The sequence below is a fragment of the Malus sylvestris genome, chromosome 12 (assembly GCF_916048215.2).
Source record: "Malus sylvestris chromosome 12, drMalSylv7.2, whole genome shotgun sequence".
Classification (NCBI taxonomy): Eukaryota; Viridiplantae; Streptophyta; class Magnoliopsida; order Rosales; family Rosaceae; genus Malus; species Malus sylvestris.
This window is the reverse complement of record NC_062271.1, coordinates 16,718,517-16,735,945: the sequence shown is the minus strand read 5'-3', so window position 1 is coordinate 16,735,945 and position 17,429 is coordinate 16,718,517. Positions and strand designations below refer to the sequence as shown.

The following is a 17,429-nucleotide window of genomic DNA, read 5'->3' as shown; positions in this document are numbered from 1 at the left end:
TCAAATTATCTCATCCATCCTCATTTTAGGTAATTACTTCATAACCTATAAATTGTTCCATATAAATAGAGATTAATTGGCTAATTAATGAATTAATTCCTAAATTCATTAATCAACCAATTAAATCACCAATCACACCCAAAAAATACCTCTTTTGGCCGGTTACCCACTCCCCCAAAGGAACCGGCCATCTCCTTTTATTTCCTACCTTTTCTACCATATATTTCCCTTTTATGATAATAATTAGCTAAGATAAATAGGGAATTATTAGCTAATTATTTCATAAAATCCCAATTACCATCAAATATCCCAAATATGCACTAAATGGCCGGCCATCTATTGCTAGAAAAGGAATTGGCCATACTTTGCTTATTCATCCCATTAGTTAGCTAATTCATTTGGTAATAATCCTATTTTGCCAAATTAATTAGTCAATTAATCACATAACTCCCAAAATCATATTAAATCAAGAACCCTAGCCCTATAAATAGGCTCTCATTTTCACCAAACACTCATTCCAATTCTTTTACAAAAAATCCCAAATACTCTAAACATTATTTCTCTCTAAAATTCTAACTTTGGCATCGGAGGTTCTTCGGTCAAAGCCCCCCCCCATTCATCGTGGGCGCATGAGGCTTTTGGCCTTAACCTAATGTGCTAGTTGTTTTGTAGGTGCAAATCATTCAAGATCGAGGAGGAGAAAATTTGCATCCACAGCACATGCTTTTAAGTTCATATGGTACTTATGCAAAATTCCCTATATAAAATAGCAAATAGCAAGAAAAGCCAAGATTTTTGCATGATAATTGGTAAATCACGATCTACTTTGGTTCGACTTCTAAACTAGTAATTATTTTAATGGATATTGACATGACCCGTGACCTAAATTTCTTATAGAAGGAAGCATGTCCGATTTACCCTAATTACAAAGGTACGTAAACATGTACATTCCAGTTTCAAGATGGCTTTCTTTACTTGTCGGTCAAGTGAGCCCCACCCCACCGCTTTTCATCTTTCGCCGACAAAATAGTGCAACAGTCCGATTAGGGGACTTGCCCTATTTTTGGTCATATAAAGGGACAGGGAGGCCATTGAATTTTGAATCCAATAGGGCACAGAACCAATATTTGTGTGTGTGAAATTATTAGGTTGATTTTTTGGAAATTTATGAGTTTTGAGATTTGTTGACTGAAAAAAAAATAAATAAAAGAATTTTTTAACTTTAATCATTCAAGAAGATTGAAATTTAAAATAATGTGTCCTTAATTCAAAATAATTCATGTGCATTTTATTTAATGTCTCCCATTAAATATTTAAATTTATTAATATATAAATTTTAATTTATTTTTTACCAAAAAAGAGTTTTTTAATTTATTAATTTTATTTAACATTCTTCAAACTTGAAAGACTCAATTAATGTACTTAAATGTTAGTACCGAAATTTGTGTACCGAAATGTATGTACGGAAATATATGCACCAAAATGTATTATATTAAATTAATGTACCTAAATGTGTATACTGAAATGTATGCACTGAAATGTTAGTACCGAAATGTATTATATTGAATTAATGTACCTAAATGTTTGTATCAAAATGTATGTACCAAAATGTGTGTACCTAAATCTATGCACCGAAATGTATTATAATGAATTTAATGTGCCTAAATGAAGAAGACAAAGTACATCGAAATATATTGTATAACAAAAATTAGTTTATCTAAATTTTACAACAAAATATATTACGATAAATGAAATGAAATTTATAATTATAATGAAATAAAATTAATACATTAAAAATTATACGAAGAAAAAGAGAAATAATTAAAAAATCAAAATATAATTAGTAAATGAGGTTATTAATGTATTAAGGGACTAGAATTAGATTTTGATCTTACTCATGGTTTTAATCTAAAGTCATATTTGCCAAGGATTAAAATGAAGTTTTCTATAAAAAAAACAAAAAATAAACACGAAAAACAAAACATTGGTGCTTAATCAAAATTAATGTTGTTATTGAATTGTGCCCATCAGCCCACATATTCGTCTTTGAAGTTTCAAATTATGTGGCTGGCTTCCAGCACTCTGTACTATTTTTCTGGGAGATCAGAACTAACAGTCGATAAAAAATTAGACATTTCAGATCTTTAGCATTTGCATTTTTGTGAGTTGGTCCACAGAATCAAGCAGTGTTTGATTTTGTGGGATGCTTCTAAAAGGTCTTTGTATTATGTAAGACAAGGAAGATATATTGTTGGGTTGGTCAGCATCTAAATTTTCAAAGTATGTAGTGTGTATATATATACATGTATGGTGAAAGAAGATCGACGTCTTTAATGGTAAGTGGATCTAAAGCTTATTGGCCACCATCCAGCAATAAAGGATTCCAACATTCTTGTCTAGCATTATGTTTTAATATTGCTGCTGCAGTTTCTGTTTGAATTTCTACTAATTTCATCCTTTCCCGACCCTAAATCCAAGGGCATTATTGACTGAATTGATCCATGCTGTTTTCTCAAAACAAAAGAAAATGTGCATTGGTGTTAAGAAATTTATAATCCCATTTCATTAAGGTGTATAAGAAGGTGAGGGCCAGGGTATAGATTAGCTTGTAACAAAATTTTATAATGAGAATGTTTTCACATAGACTTTTATAATTGACAGGATCACGTCTTTCTGTTAGGTTTAGGAAAAAGATTTACATAAAACGAGATCATAGTCATCATGGTGTTCCAGTCTAAAGAAATAATTACATATATAAGTTTTTCTCTATAAAACATTGCATTATTGAACCAGGACATCAAATAACCAAAAAAAAAAAAACCAGGATATCATAGTGCTAGTGACTCATCCCATGTAAATTACTCCAGGATTTAGGTTTGTTATTCGTTTGGATTTGTTAGTATGGAATGTGACAATATGCATACCAGAATGGGATTAGCTAGCTAGCATACCAGAATGGTATTGCAATATGCATGCAGCCTTCTAATTCAGTTAAGTATTAGTCATTAAATGATCAATTAACAAATTTTAACGTCCCTTCAGTTCTAGTTAATTTTAGGCATGACTAAAATACGTAGTACCCGTTCACAAGGGTTATTTTTTGGAATAAATGGGTATATAACCTTTGTTTGGATGCAATAATATACGGACAATTTTGGACAAGCAGCTAAGGGTGATGAAATAAGGATAACTACGGTAATTCGTTAATTAACCATGGTTTACAGTTGCTCGCACTTTTTTATCAATTAAGACGGTAAAATATGGATTTGGATCTTCTCCGAGGCAATTGGTTGGGATCCTCTGACCAATGTTCTTGGACCGTTGAATTTGTATCCAACTGCTACAATTATTATTGTCCACGAACATTAATCAGAAGGATTCCGACCAGTTGTCTCACAGAGAATCCAAATCCGTAAAATATAGTTAGCTCTTTCAGTTGTTAATCAACATTTGAATAAAATATGAATAACCGTACAATATTTCTTTTCACGAGTCCAAATCAATCGATATATGCTTTATAATCTAATCGCGCACGGGTCCCATCTTGCATACCCCCCATGCCCCCCACTACACTGATGAACTTCACAGGCTCCAAGTCCATCCCAGTGCATTCAGACTAAAAGAAAAGAAAAAGATCTTGTCAAAAAAAAAAAAAAAAAGAATTTGAATTTTAAAAAAAAATTAAAACCCCATGCAGGCCAATAATGAGCAGGATGCTTCTATAGTATCATTTATTTTCTGGGTTATGTCATTATTTAAAAAAACTACTGAAATTTTGGCATCTTACCATTTTCTATTTCCAATTCATTTAGACTTAATTACTAAATAACAAAAAATAATAATATAAAAACTCTGAACCAGTGAGGTAAAGGCCAGGCATATATGCATGTTATTACTAATCACCCGTTGAATTTAACTTGTAATTTGTTCACTGATTCGAACTATTTATTTTTTAGTTATTTGATAAAAATGCCATTATGTCACTCTTACAATTTTTAAGAATTTAGTGTGTAGTAATGGAACAATTCCCATCATATTTGTTCACATTATGAAGTTGGCCAAAATGAAATTTTAGCGCAGTTTCTAAAACTTGTTGGTGTGAGTCAATATACCATAGAGATTCAATGTATGTTGGCATGAGTCAATATATAATAGGAATTCAATGTACCAAATATCTTTGTATTTGTATATATATTTCCTCCTTGAGAGAAGAATACAACACAATAATTCAAATCGTAAAACTCTCATATAGTTTTACACTTTTATCTTTGTATCAGAGCAGGTTTCAGTTTGTCTCTTCCTAAAAAAGAACTCTAAACCCAAAAAACCTATTCTTGCCGTGTAGCTTTCTTGGCCGCCAACCCCCTAAACTTGTTGATTGTCTTGTGTTTTGGACAATCAATCATACCCAAAACCAAAATTTACTCGGTGCCGCTTTGTGTTTTTAAGCAGCATAAAAATCATAACCTTTGCCATGCAACTTGTTCTTGACAATCGGCACGGAGAATTAGACATGGCATTTGTATCGTGTTTTCCGTGTTCGTGTCGTTTTCGTGTCATACCCTATATCTTAACGGGTCGTGTCGTGTAACACTCGTTAAAATAAACGGGTAAAATGACTCAACCCGAAATCGACCTGATAATATTAACAGATAATATGACCCGACCCATTACCTGTTATGGAAAATATATTTTAAACCAATAAATAATCAAATGAAAAACATAATACTAAATAAGTATATACATACCATATTGTCACATCCAAAACATAAAAACGCATTTTTCTTTTAAGTATATTTTCACTTACCTAAAGTCTTTAATAGTTTTTTAATTAATGTAGAAGTGTAAAAAAATATATAGAAACGCTCATAATGACAAGTTTTACAACTTTCATGAAGAGCTTAACTTTGAAATTCGCCACTATAATCATATAAATCATAGATCAAAATTTAACCGTTGATTGTTGTTTACATTTACACTTCATTGTTCTCATCAAATTTTGTTTTTTCAGATTTTCGTTTTTGAAAGCTTGATTAGAGGATGCAGGAAGATGAACGGTTTGGATCGTTGATATTATATTCAAAGTTTTACGGTTTGTGAAAATATTGCTTGATGTTTATAAAGTTTTTACAAACTATATGACATCGACTCATATTTCAGTTAACCGTAAATATCGAAACATGATATCAAAGATCTGAACCGTTCATCTTCTTACATCCACTAGATGATCATATTTTTAAAAAAGAAAATTTTAAAAATGAAATTCAGTAAGAAGAATAAAACATAAATGGCAATCGACGGTTGAATATAAATTTAAGGTTTATGAATTATAGTGTTGGATTTCGAAGTTGACCCCTTCATGAAAGTTGTAAAGTTTGTCACTATAAGTGATTGTATATTTTTTTTACATTTTTTACACTTCTACAATAATTATTATTAATTTTATTAATTTTTTCCTCAAATAAAAAACATTATTCATGAAGGTTTGGAGGATTTTAAAAATCTAAACGATAATTTAAGTGTAACCATTATCTACTCATGGAGGAACAATGATGAATCACTAGTGTTTATATATTCTTTCACATTTTTCATACTTGTATGTATGTCTTCTTAATTCTTGCCTATACAAATACTATATTAGTTTATTTTAATTTTGGACAACAACATGTTAAGTAAAAATTATCCTAGTAATGATAATAAGGAACTCTCATAATAAAAATAAATAATGACAAACTTTTTTTTTAAACTTATATAGAATAATAATACAAAACTATATATTTAATATAGAATATATTGTATATATTAATATGGCTATTGTATTTTATAATAAATCTTTTAGTAATTAAACTTTAAAATTATCAAAATAATTTTTTTCTTAACAGGTCGAAACGGTTACCCGTGTGTATACCCGTTATTAACGGGTTCTTAACGGGTCACTCGATAATGATCCGATAAGTTATAATATTGTTGACCCGAAACCCGTTATTTTCGTGTCGTGTCAGAAACTGCCAGGTCTATTGAGAATCTTAAACCTAAGCCTACCGCATCAATATGCCGCAACCACGTTAGAGAAGATAATATTATCTCTTGTTGATCAGGTATATATCTCTAATGATCGAGATGATTTAGAAAATTCGAGAAAACTCTTAATTGTGTCTAAAGATCGTGACTCCAATTAGATTATTGATTTCAGGTCTACTGACCACATGACCTATGACAAGTCTCTCTTTCAATTTATGATTCCTTATCCAAAAGAGAGTGTCATCATTGCCAATAGAGGTGTTATCTCAGTAACAGGGGCAGGTTCAAATGCACTTACCCCATCTTTATGCACAATACCTTTCTTATCCTTGCATTATCAAATCATCTTTTATCAAGCGGTCAAGCTACTGAACAGCTGGATTGTATCGTAAAAATGTTTTTTTTTTTTTTTTTTTTTTTTTTGCTTACTTCAGCATATCTGGACTTGAGCTATAATTAGGCGTGATACTAAGAGAAGGCCGTTGTATTATGCTGATGATGTGGCTCCTGGCAGAGTGAATCAAGTACGTAATGGGAATGGTACAAGATTAAGAAGATTTTGTTATGGCATCAACGACTTGGGCGTACCTTATTTAGCTATTTACGAAAGTTGGTTACGTCATGTTTTTACTGGTATTTCAGATTCTGAACTAGGGTGTCATGTATGTACTTTAGCAAAGATCATCGAACCTTTTATCCATTGAGTTCCACTAAACATACTATTCTATTCGAATTAGTGCATTCTAATGTGTGGAGTCCCTCCCTAGTTTCAACTTTGTAATAAGGAATTCAATGGTTTGTGTTATTTGTGGAAGATTATACTAGGATGACTTGGCTCTATACAATGAAACACAAAAGCAATGTTTCTATAATTGTTAAGGATTCATCAGATGGTTCGGACTTAGTTTTCGCTTCTTATTAAATTGTTTCACTCTGATAATAGGGGTAGTATGTTAATCCTGAATTGTCTAAATTTTTCCAAAAGCAAGGCATCCTGCACAAAACCACTTGTCCTTAAGCACCTCAACATAATGGGGTGGTTGAACGAAAAAATCAACATGTTCTTGAGATGGCAAGGGCACTTCTCATTGAAGTTATTAATCAAATACCCTCCAAAGTGCTTGATTTTCGCACTTCTCTGGCGGTATTAGCAAATCATGTGTCTTTGCCATCTTCTTTCAACCTTACCCCATTTATTATTTGTTGTGTGTCGTATGTTCACCTTCACAAGAATCAGCGTTCCAAGCTTGACCTTTGCAACAAAATGTATTTTTTTTTGTTGGGGCTTTGCTCCACCACAAAAAAGGCTCCAGTACTATCATCCTTCATCCCGTGGACTCTATGCCACTCTAGATGTCACAGTCTCAAAATACGAGATTTTTTTCTTCTTTTGATGAACTCATTTATGTCTTTTAGGGGAGACAATTTATGAATGATTGATTTGTATACGATGACGGGGTTCAAAGAAACAATTACCCAACAGCAGCCGATTGCAGATCAGCAGGCAACCACCCAACAGCAGCTGTCTAATCAGTAGAAAGCCATCGAACAACGGTTGTTTAACCAACAAGCAGCCACCAAACATAAGTTGTCTGATCAGCATGTAGCTATTGAACATCATTAAGCTACTTATCAACAATAACCTACTAATAAAAAATAATCGCATGTTGTCGGGCATCAAACCAAATTGTGAGGCAATTTTTCCTACAAATTTGTACACAATAACGATTCCATGCATACCCCGACATAAGTATTTTGAAACCTAGTACATGATCTAATACTGATGTTGTTGAGCATGCTTATCAGTTGCCTCTACGACAGAATTGTGAAAATCCTTCTAACAGGTACTCTTTAAAAGGAAATGTACGATATTCAATTGCAAAGTATGTATCTACTCATTGATTTTTACCAGCATATTGTGCATTAGTGAAACAGATGGAGGAAATTAAAATACCAACAAGGATGGAAGAAGCTCTAAAGGTTCCAAAGTGAACAAAGGAAATGCAAACTGGGATTGAGGCTTTACAAAAGAATGATACATTGAAGGTTGTTTCGTTTCCAAAAGGATAGAGACTGGTATGATGTAAATAGATGTTTACAATTAAGCACAAGGAGGACAGGATGATTGATCGATACAAGGCAAGATCAGTGGCCAAGGGATATGCACAAATATTTGGTGTCGACTATCAGAAAACGTTTGCTATCAATCGAGTATTGTTAGCTCTAGCTTTTACCTTGATTGGCCCTGAGACAGTATGATGTAAAAAATGCTTCCTTAAATGGAGATTTGGAGAATGAGGCATATATGGATCACCTACATGGGTATGGCATGCTTTATTCCTAAAAATGTATGCAGACTTTAAAAAGCTTTATATGGCTAGTAGTCACCTAGAACATGGTTTGGAAGATTTATTCAATCTATGAAGAGATATAGGTATTGACAGGGAAATTTGGACCATACTTTGTTCATCAAATGGAAGGATGGTAAAGTGACATTGTGTAATATATAAGTAGATGGTATGATTGTTACAGGTAATGACATGAATGAGATTAAACAACTACACGGATATATGTCTTCCCAGTTTTAGATGAAAGATGTAGTGGGACTTAAATATTTCCTGGGAATTGAGGTTGCTCACTCTCAAGAACGTATATACTTACCACAACGTAAGTATGTACTGGATCTTTTGTGCAAAATTGGTATGTTGGTATGCAAATCGGCGTATACACCCATTGTGCAAAATCATCACCTTTCAATTTACCAAGATCAAGTCCCAACTAATAAGGATCGATATTAGAGGTTAGTGGGAACACTAATATACTTATCACTTACAAGGCCTGATATTGCTTACTCTGTAAGTGTAGTGAGTGAATTTATGCACGCTTCAAGTGAAGACCACATGACAGTAGTGATGCGTATTTTGAGTTATCTAATATGAGCTCCTGCGAAAGGTTTAATTTTCAAGTAATATGGACATATGGAGGTAAATGGATATATTAATACAGGTTGGGCTGGAAATATTACTGATCGGCAGTCTACATTAGGGTACTTCACATTTGTAGCCGAAATCTTATGACCTGGAGAAGTAAAAAGCAAAATGTTGTGGCTCAATCCTCTGCGAAAGCCAAGTATAAAGAGATGGCACATAGTATTTGTGAACTCTTGCAGCTTTGAATTTTACTCATGGAGATAGATTTCAAGCCCAATGAGCCTAAGTTTTTAAATTGTGATAATAAAGCAACACAAGAGATAGCCAATAATCTGGTACAACATGATCAAACTAAACATGTTGCAGTGGGTCGACATTTTATCAAGGAGAAGCAGGATATTGAGTTAGTAAACATTACATTCGTGAGGACAGAAAATAGCTAACAAATGTTTTAAGACATGCAATGTCCACATAAGTGTTTCATGAGTCGCTTGACAAGTTAGGCTTAGGCGACATCTACGCACTAGCTTGAGAATGAGTGTTGGCGTGAGTCAATGTTGTAAGACTAAACTTATAAAAAAACATAAGTTAAAAGATTAAGCTCATGAACCACAAATTTATACGAGTATTAAAATCACAATTCGATAAACGCAATAACAAACTAACTCGTAAAAGTAGTAGAAGAATAAGCCAAACCAGACTTCTAAACAATGCACATTCTCCTCTCTTGTAAAACCAAAAGTACTCAAACTAACAACAGGTCTTAATTCAATGTTGAGCATGTATTTTGTGAGAGCAGTAACCACTATTTATAATAGATCAATCCTAATCATTCTCCTATGTATTTTGTGAGAGCAGTAACCACTATTTATAATAGATCAATCCTAATCATTCTCCTATTAGAATCACAATAGGTACCAACTATGAATCCAAATCATATCTGAATGACAATCTTACAGGAATTACGATAGTTTTAAACCTTCTAGCAATACTTTTCTATGGCAATTGAAACACTACAACTGGCTAAAATATTTAGTTTCATACTCATATTCTAACAAATGTAACATAGGGATTCAGTGTATGTTGGCGTGAGTCAATATACCATAAGAGTTTAATGTATGTTGCCTTGAATCAATGTACCTAGAATAAGGATTCAATGTTCTCATCATAGAAATTCAATGTACCAAACATCCTTGTACTTGCATATATATATTTTCTCCTTGAGAGAAGAATACAACACAACAGTTCAAACCGTACAACTCTCACATAGTTTCACTGAAAAAAAAAAAAACGCTAGTTAATTAAGGGGTCATTTGATAACCATTTCATTTTCATTTTTTTTTATACTAAAAAATTGTTTGGTAACTACCTCATGTTTTTATTTTTATTTTTTTTAAATGAAAACTAAAAAACAAAAAGTGAAAACTCAAGGCCAAATTTTAAAACTCAATATAGTAGTTTTCATTTTTTGATTTTCAATTTTCATTTTCTTGAAAAATTATAACTCAAAGTAGTTATCAAACGAGCTTTGAGTATTTTCAAAAATTGAAAATTAAATTATCAGAGGACTCTAAGTATGTCAACATCACAATAGGTTGCCATATTTCTCTCACAAAATAAAGGGGCATATTCAGATTATATGAAAGATTTTAAGTATTACTGCTGAACTATCAAACGTTTCACATTTATCCACTGCATATGAAGCTGACACTCCTGGCAAGAGAAAACAGAAGAGAAGGTAAAAACACACACAATAAGGGGTAATCCAGCAGGGTTTGCTTTAAGGGCAAAGACATAAATTGGATGTAGCTTTCATATTTTTTGTGAGGATAAAAGAGTTTCACGCATAAGCCCTAAGTTCTTGTGGAATCACAAAACAACAGATACACCAACAGAGACAGAGGGAAAAAGGGCACATTTAAGAGACAACCATCTACCCATTCTGCATCACATCCTCTTGCCCCAGCTTTCCAACCATGCAACCAAAGGTAAACATGTTTCCTCATTCATGGTGTGAAAGATAGTAGTTGTGATGTGGGAGAAGAAAATTATACCGAGTACTTTCAAATATTTCTCACTTCTTGTTACTTTTATCTTTTTGTGATTAAGTATTTTCTCCATCACACTACTAATTAAATAAGTTTAAATCATTTTTCATTTAGATCCTCAAAACACTCCTCTAGCAGACGAGTCATCCATGAGTCTAATTTGTTTTGTGAATAGTAGCTGGCCATGAGAGAGAAATCAACTTTGCTCAAATATGTGCCCTCTCTTTCTCTCTATTTCATAAATGATTTAATCTCATTCAATTAATCAAATAGGCGATGTTAATTAAAACTAGCTAGAGATTGTTGGAGTAGCATTCTTAGAAATTCAAGATGTCTAACTATAATTAGTTTTGGATAATTTTCTAAAATGACCAATTCACAAATTATAATTCTTCAAATGATGATTTTTTAGTATTTGTCAGTATTTGACTCCTATGTCGTCAATATTTGATGGTATGCCGTCAAATATTTAATCAATATATCGTCAATGTTTAACTTTAATCAATATATAGTCTAATTTCCAATAATTTTGGTTTGTGTCATTTAGTGTCCAACTTAACCAAATTTTTAACAGCATGCCGCTATTTAATATCAAACAAAGTTACATAACCTCTTTTGACCCTATTTTATTAACATTCCAAAATCTTACTATAGCCATCTAATGTGGACCACCATTCCCAAGTTTTAGCTTTATATGGATGGTTAATTCATGTAAAATAATCTTCCTATTTATATCAAGCTGTACTACCATGCTCTCTCATCATCTATCTACACCTGGTTTTCCTCAGCTACCTCCCTCCCTCCCACTCTCTCTCTCTCTCTCTCTCTCTCTCTACTGCATTTGTACAGAGGCCAATTATTCTATTTTCTGTATACATTTCTCCTCCTCTCCCCCCATCCATGGCTATCTTCCTGTTCCTCCTGATTCTTTTAGTCCCTGCAACCAATGCTGACTGGCCACCATCACCTGGCTACTGGCCAAGCTCTAAGTTCAGGTCTATGAGCTTTTATAAAGGATTCAAAACTCTCTGGGGTCCTCAGCATCAAAGCTTAGACCAAAATGCATTAACAGTCTGGCTTGATAGCACCACAGGTCTCACACCCACTTTTACTTCATATTTTACTGCTTCCTGAATTAGCAGGGCACCTATTGAATTTGTTTATAATTTTGTCTAAATTCTTGTCCATTTTACTGAACAGGAAGTGGGTTCAAATCAGTTCGTCCATTTAGATCCGGTTACTTTGGTGCCTCCATTAAGCTTCAAACTGGTTACACAGCAGGAGTCATAACAGCTTTCTATGTGAGAAAATTTAAAGTACTCAAACATGCATGCAGATGGGCATATTTTCTGCCATTTAAGGAATTGAAGCTTTGTTATGTCATTTGTGTATCCTACCCTTTGCACGCATTTCGAATCCTCCTTTTATATATTAGAGTAGTTTAGAATATCATTTTATCAAAAAAACCAATTGCACCCCATTTGAATCCTTCTCCTATTTATTAACGTAGTTTCGAATATATGTTAGAATGGTTTTACAAGTTCTAAGCAAAATTGGGTGTTCTAGATTAAGTAAATGCCTGGTGAATTGATCAAATAGTATTATTGCAGCTTTCAAACAGTGAAGCTCATCCAGGATACCATGATGAAGTGGACATTGAGTTTCTTGGGACAACATTTGGGAAGCCTTATACTTTGCAGACCAATGTTTACATCAGAGGAAGTGGGGATGGAAGAATTATTGGCAGGGAGATGAAGTTTCACTTGTGGTTTGATCCCACTAAGAATTTCCATCACTATGCTATATTATGGAGTCCCAAGGAGATAATGTAAGTTTTCTAACTTGAAATCAAAGAGTAAGAATTGTTAATCGGAACAAACTTGAAATCAAAGAATGACTTAGAATTGTTAATCTGAATAAACTTTTACCAGAAAATTCAGGAAAGAAGCCTTCTGTAATTAAGGGCAGGGTTCGTATTCATCATATTACACTGAAAAGCTTTAATGATAATTTTAAAGTTGAAACAATAATATGACTATGCCAAATCATTTCTTACTTTATCTCTAAAATTAAGGAAAATCCAAGTGATTTGACAGCAGTAAATATAAATTATAAAAAGAGACCAATATGCATGTACAAACTTGTAAGCAACGTAAGAAGTAAGACCCGATCAGTTAACCTAGTTGATCAGTTAGCGTGGACTTTTTCTTGTTCTCAAGTTCAAATTTTTATCATTGTTGGTATATATACAATCTTAAGAGTAAAACTTTTATGTAACTGTTGTATATCATTTTTGTGTATGTTGTTCTCTTGTCATGTGATAAATAAGTTATTCGTTATCCTCAATTATGTTAGTTTGAAGGCCCCGTATTCAAATATGTTAAGTACCGTGAAAGGGATGTCATTGGCGAAAGAAAAAGTTTCCTCCAATTTTAGTCTTTATAAAAACTTTGACAAAAAAAAGTGAAGGAAAAAAAAAAAACTAATGAAAGGAGCTTGAAAACTTTGAGTTTTAACGTTAAAGACAAAATAAAGGGTAAAATAAATAATACCAGGATTGACTTTTTAGTGTAAAAATATGATTTTTAATTAAAGTGAATAGTACCAGAAGCTTTTCGTTAAAGTTCAAAAAAAAAAAAAACTAAATCTAATAGTACAAAGCCATTGGTTCCTCTTACTGGCCACTAATTAAGCTAATAATAAAATATATTCGGAATAGTAATTAACAGTCATATTATTCCAAACAAGAACTGTGATGTTACCTTGTTGCTGGGTTTAATTATCTTATGTTTAAGTTAATACCAAATTAATTTTTGGTACAGATTTTTGGTTGATGATGTGCCCATAAGGAGGTATGCTAGGAAAAGTGTTGCAACATTTCCCTTAAGGCCAATGTGGGTTTATGGTTCAATTTGGGATGCCTCATCTTGGGCAACTGAAGATGGAAAATACAAGGCAGATTACAGATATCAACCATTTGTTGCCAAGTATACCAATTTCAAAGCCAGCGGTTGCTCCGCCTATTCCCCGGCATGGTGCCGCCCAGTGTCCGCCTCTCCCTTTCGGTCCGGCGGGCTGACCCGACAGCAGTACAGGACCATGAGATGGGTTCAAACCAACCATTTGGTATATGACTATTGCAGGGACCCCAAGAGGGACCATTCCAAAACACCTGAGTGTTGGGGCTAAAACTGATGATTGTCATATATGCTTCACAGATTGGGAGTTCCCTCATATTTTTCACTTCACTTAAGTGCATCCTCTTTTTTAATTTTATGGTTTTTTTATTTAAAAAGAAAGAAAATTGTGTGTGAAACTGCCTTGAGATGGGTCATTACTTGCCAAAATCATGTGGCAAGGAAATCTGATCATTCAAGGCTTCAAAAAGAAAGTTTGTGTGCCCTTTTTTATTATGGAACATTTGGTCTACGTTTTATGTTTCCATTTTTTTCTTCTAGTGGTGGCAATTACAACAAATAAAATAAAAATGAAAATGGAGGACATGGGTTTTGAGCAAGTGTGTGCAATGTACTTGCTTTTTATTTTATTTTATTCCTAATAATGCAAAAGAGAGCAGATTTTTATTTTTTTTTTGTATTTTTTTATGTGTCCTAATGATTGCCATAGAATTCGGGGCACTTTTATGATTGGTCATGTTCTCAACTCGGAGCTAATTCACATAAAGAGGAGCAGTATATATAGTAGGGTTGAAGGGCATCGCGTGGTTTCGGTCTAATATTGTAATGTTATTGACATAAGGTAGGGTTGAAGAGCACCGCGTCGTTTCCGTCCAATATATCATTGTTATTGTTGACACAACGAAAATTATGGATAAAAGCAATAACGAACTATCACTCTAGAATATAATTCTGAATCACTAGACAATTGAGAAAAGTCCTCAAATTTTTATTAATAATATGAAAGATTACAAACCTAAGGCCAACATAACCTATTTATAATGTTACCTAACCCTAGAAACCCTAGGAATCCAAATAGAAAAGGAATTAAACAAATAACAAAATATTTAAAATATCTTAAAATATTAAAACCCAAATTAAACGATATAATTCACCAAATTTCGACTGGTCTCATTTTTGAGCAATGAGTCTTGTAGATCTCGTTGTTTTCTTCGAATCCATATGTAATGGGCCTAAAACTTACACGCCAAACAGAAAGCTATATTAATCCGAACAACATGAAATGTCCAAAGCATTCACTTAGGATATGGCTGTGGCAAATAATCAACTCACCCTCGAATTTCCATTTCTCCAATTATTTTTTTTATTAAATGCCACCTCCTCCTTATAATTTTTCTACACCTAAAATAAATCCAATTTTGTCCTACGTTAGTTGCGTGGAGAAAAATTTATACATAGTATTATATTATTCGATCAAAACGTCATATGACCGTGAATCTATTCCATGCAACTCCTATAAGAGAACGTCAAACAGGTACATTCAGTGTGAAAACAGTTCCCAAAACAAATTTTAAACTGTGTGGATCAAATAAACTGAACTCATATGAAGGCCACTTGAGGCAAAGAATCGGAAACCAAAAACATGGGAGTCACAGTGAGATGTGAAATACTGAAAGAGCATTACGGCAAGCACTAAGCTGGCTGCTGTGATATTTTCAGAGGGGCTCTATATTTATCCCCTTACCACTACCACCAAAACATGTGAAACTGTCTTGCACTAGATGTGTGCCAGAGATAAGATATTTGTCTTATGGAGTGATAAACTAAAGAATATGATATTATGGGATAATAAAAAACAACCAAATAAGAATGGCCATCACAAAAATATATGAGAAATGCTATAAGCAATCGCCCTAGCTCACGCGATTCAAGTACAGCTCTAAATATTGATGAATTTCTGTACAAGCGGAGATATAATCATTTTTATCTATAACACTTATCAAGTAATTTATGTGTTAATATTAAGAATTTCTCTACCAGCGAAGATATAATTGTTTATATCTCTGTTGGCACAGAAGATGTTCTCAAAAATATATTGATTTCCATGAAATTGACATGATATGCTAACAAAAAATGACATGACTTCTGCATCTTACTTCACATAAAATTAAGGGCTTAGAAATATTGATACATCCCTCCACATAAATTCTAGTGGGCATTGCATATTATACTAGTGGACCATTTATCTTCACATATTGCCTCATAAACAGATCATGTTCACTCTTACACAGTTGTGACACCCACATGCCATAGGTATATGAAGAAAAAAATGCAATGGCTGTTGAGAAATACATGGTATCACGAGACTTTGTACCACAAAACACAAATGATGTAGAACATAATCAAAGAGCAGTTTGACAATAATCTTAAAAGCATCAAAACGTAACATTTACAGGTCACAAAATGATAGGTTGGTTTTCGTACCTATCTTTATTGCTTTTTGGTTTTTGAATGAATAAACGATATTATTTATACTAAGGGATAAGGGGTGGTGTTAGTCTCACAGTGAGCTAGCAATAGTTGTTCAAATTCGCCCTTAGTGAGGTTCGAACCTAAGACCTTCATTTACAAGTGAAGAAGAATATCTTCATTGCTTTTTAGACAATTTTTGTGTCGTATCGTTTTTTTTTTCCTTTGCTTTTCATTAGGTTTTTTAGATTTGTGTTCTCAGGCAAGAAAATTGAAGTTAAAAACTAAAAGAGCATTATAGAGATTGAAAGACATTTTCCACCCTGGAAGCAGAGGTTTGCTGTACATATCAATCAAGCTGGAAGATTAAACTATGCTTTCTCGGAGCAAACCAGATGTTGAGCCTCATATGTTTAGAAAGCTTTGGATGTCTAGTTTTTGAAGAAATTTTACTATTCGCAATTCCGATTTTTCTAGAAGACATTATTGCAATTATAGTGCAAACAGCGTAGAATAAAGATTTCCCACGGATTTGCGATTATTGTCGAGATTTTGAAGATTTAGTAGCACCCAAGGCACAAAGGGGGACACCACATTAAATGGAAGAGTATTTAGGTCTTCTAATCTAATCATAAAAGGTGAAAGATGCACAAAATTAAATCAACGACTCAGATAAATCTTGATTAACTATTCCTAATTGGGGTCTAGCAAAACTAGAGTTGAGGTGTATAAAAACTTTTGGTTTGCTTTTAAGATTGTTGTTCATATTATTATCCAATAATACTTGAGGAGTCTCTCATATTTCTTGGTGGATTTCATATTCTTACCTTCTAAGTTATTACTTCATTTCCTTTGCATATCGCATTGTGCCAACAAATAAAATTGAGTCTAAATACAAGGGGTAGCTCACAATATGCTTGGGAGAATATGTTTTATTCTTTTTCTTTGGTGGACCCAGAAAACATGTTTCTCTCAAGCCATCAGTAAGACATTTGAAAGGGATTAAGATCATTGAGAAACAATAATTCACAAGGCATAGGCCT

At 33.1% G+C, this 17,429-nt stretch overlaps 1 protein-coding gene across 1 annotated transcript; it reads left to right on the top strand.

Moving 5' to 3' along the window:
- Positions 1–11,747: 11,747 nt before the first annotated feature.
- Positions 11,748–14,443, top strand: LOC126594420 (probable xyloglucan endotransglucosylase/hydrolase protein 32). Its single transcript, XM_050260726.1, has 4 exons — positions 11,748–12,092; positions 12,200–12,300; positions 12,610–12,827; positions 13,822–14,443. Exons 1-4 carry the CDS (start codon positions 11,900–11,902, stop codon positions 14,186–14,188), a joined length of 879 nt encoding a protein of 292 aa, XP_050116683.1. The 5' UTR covers positions 11,748–11,899; the 3' UTR covers positions 14,189–14,443.
- Positions 14,444–17,429: the final 2,986 nt, after the last annotated feature.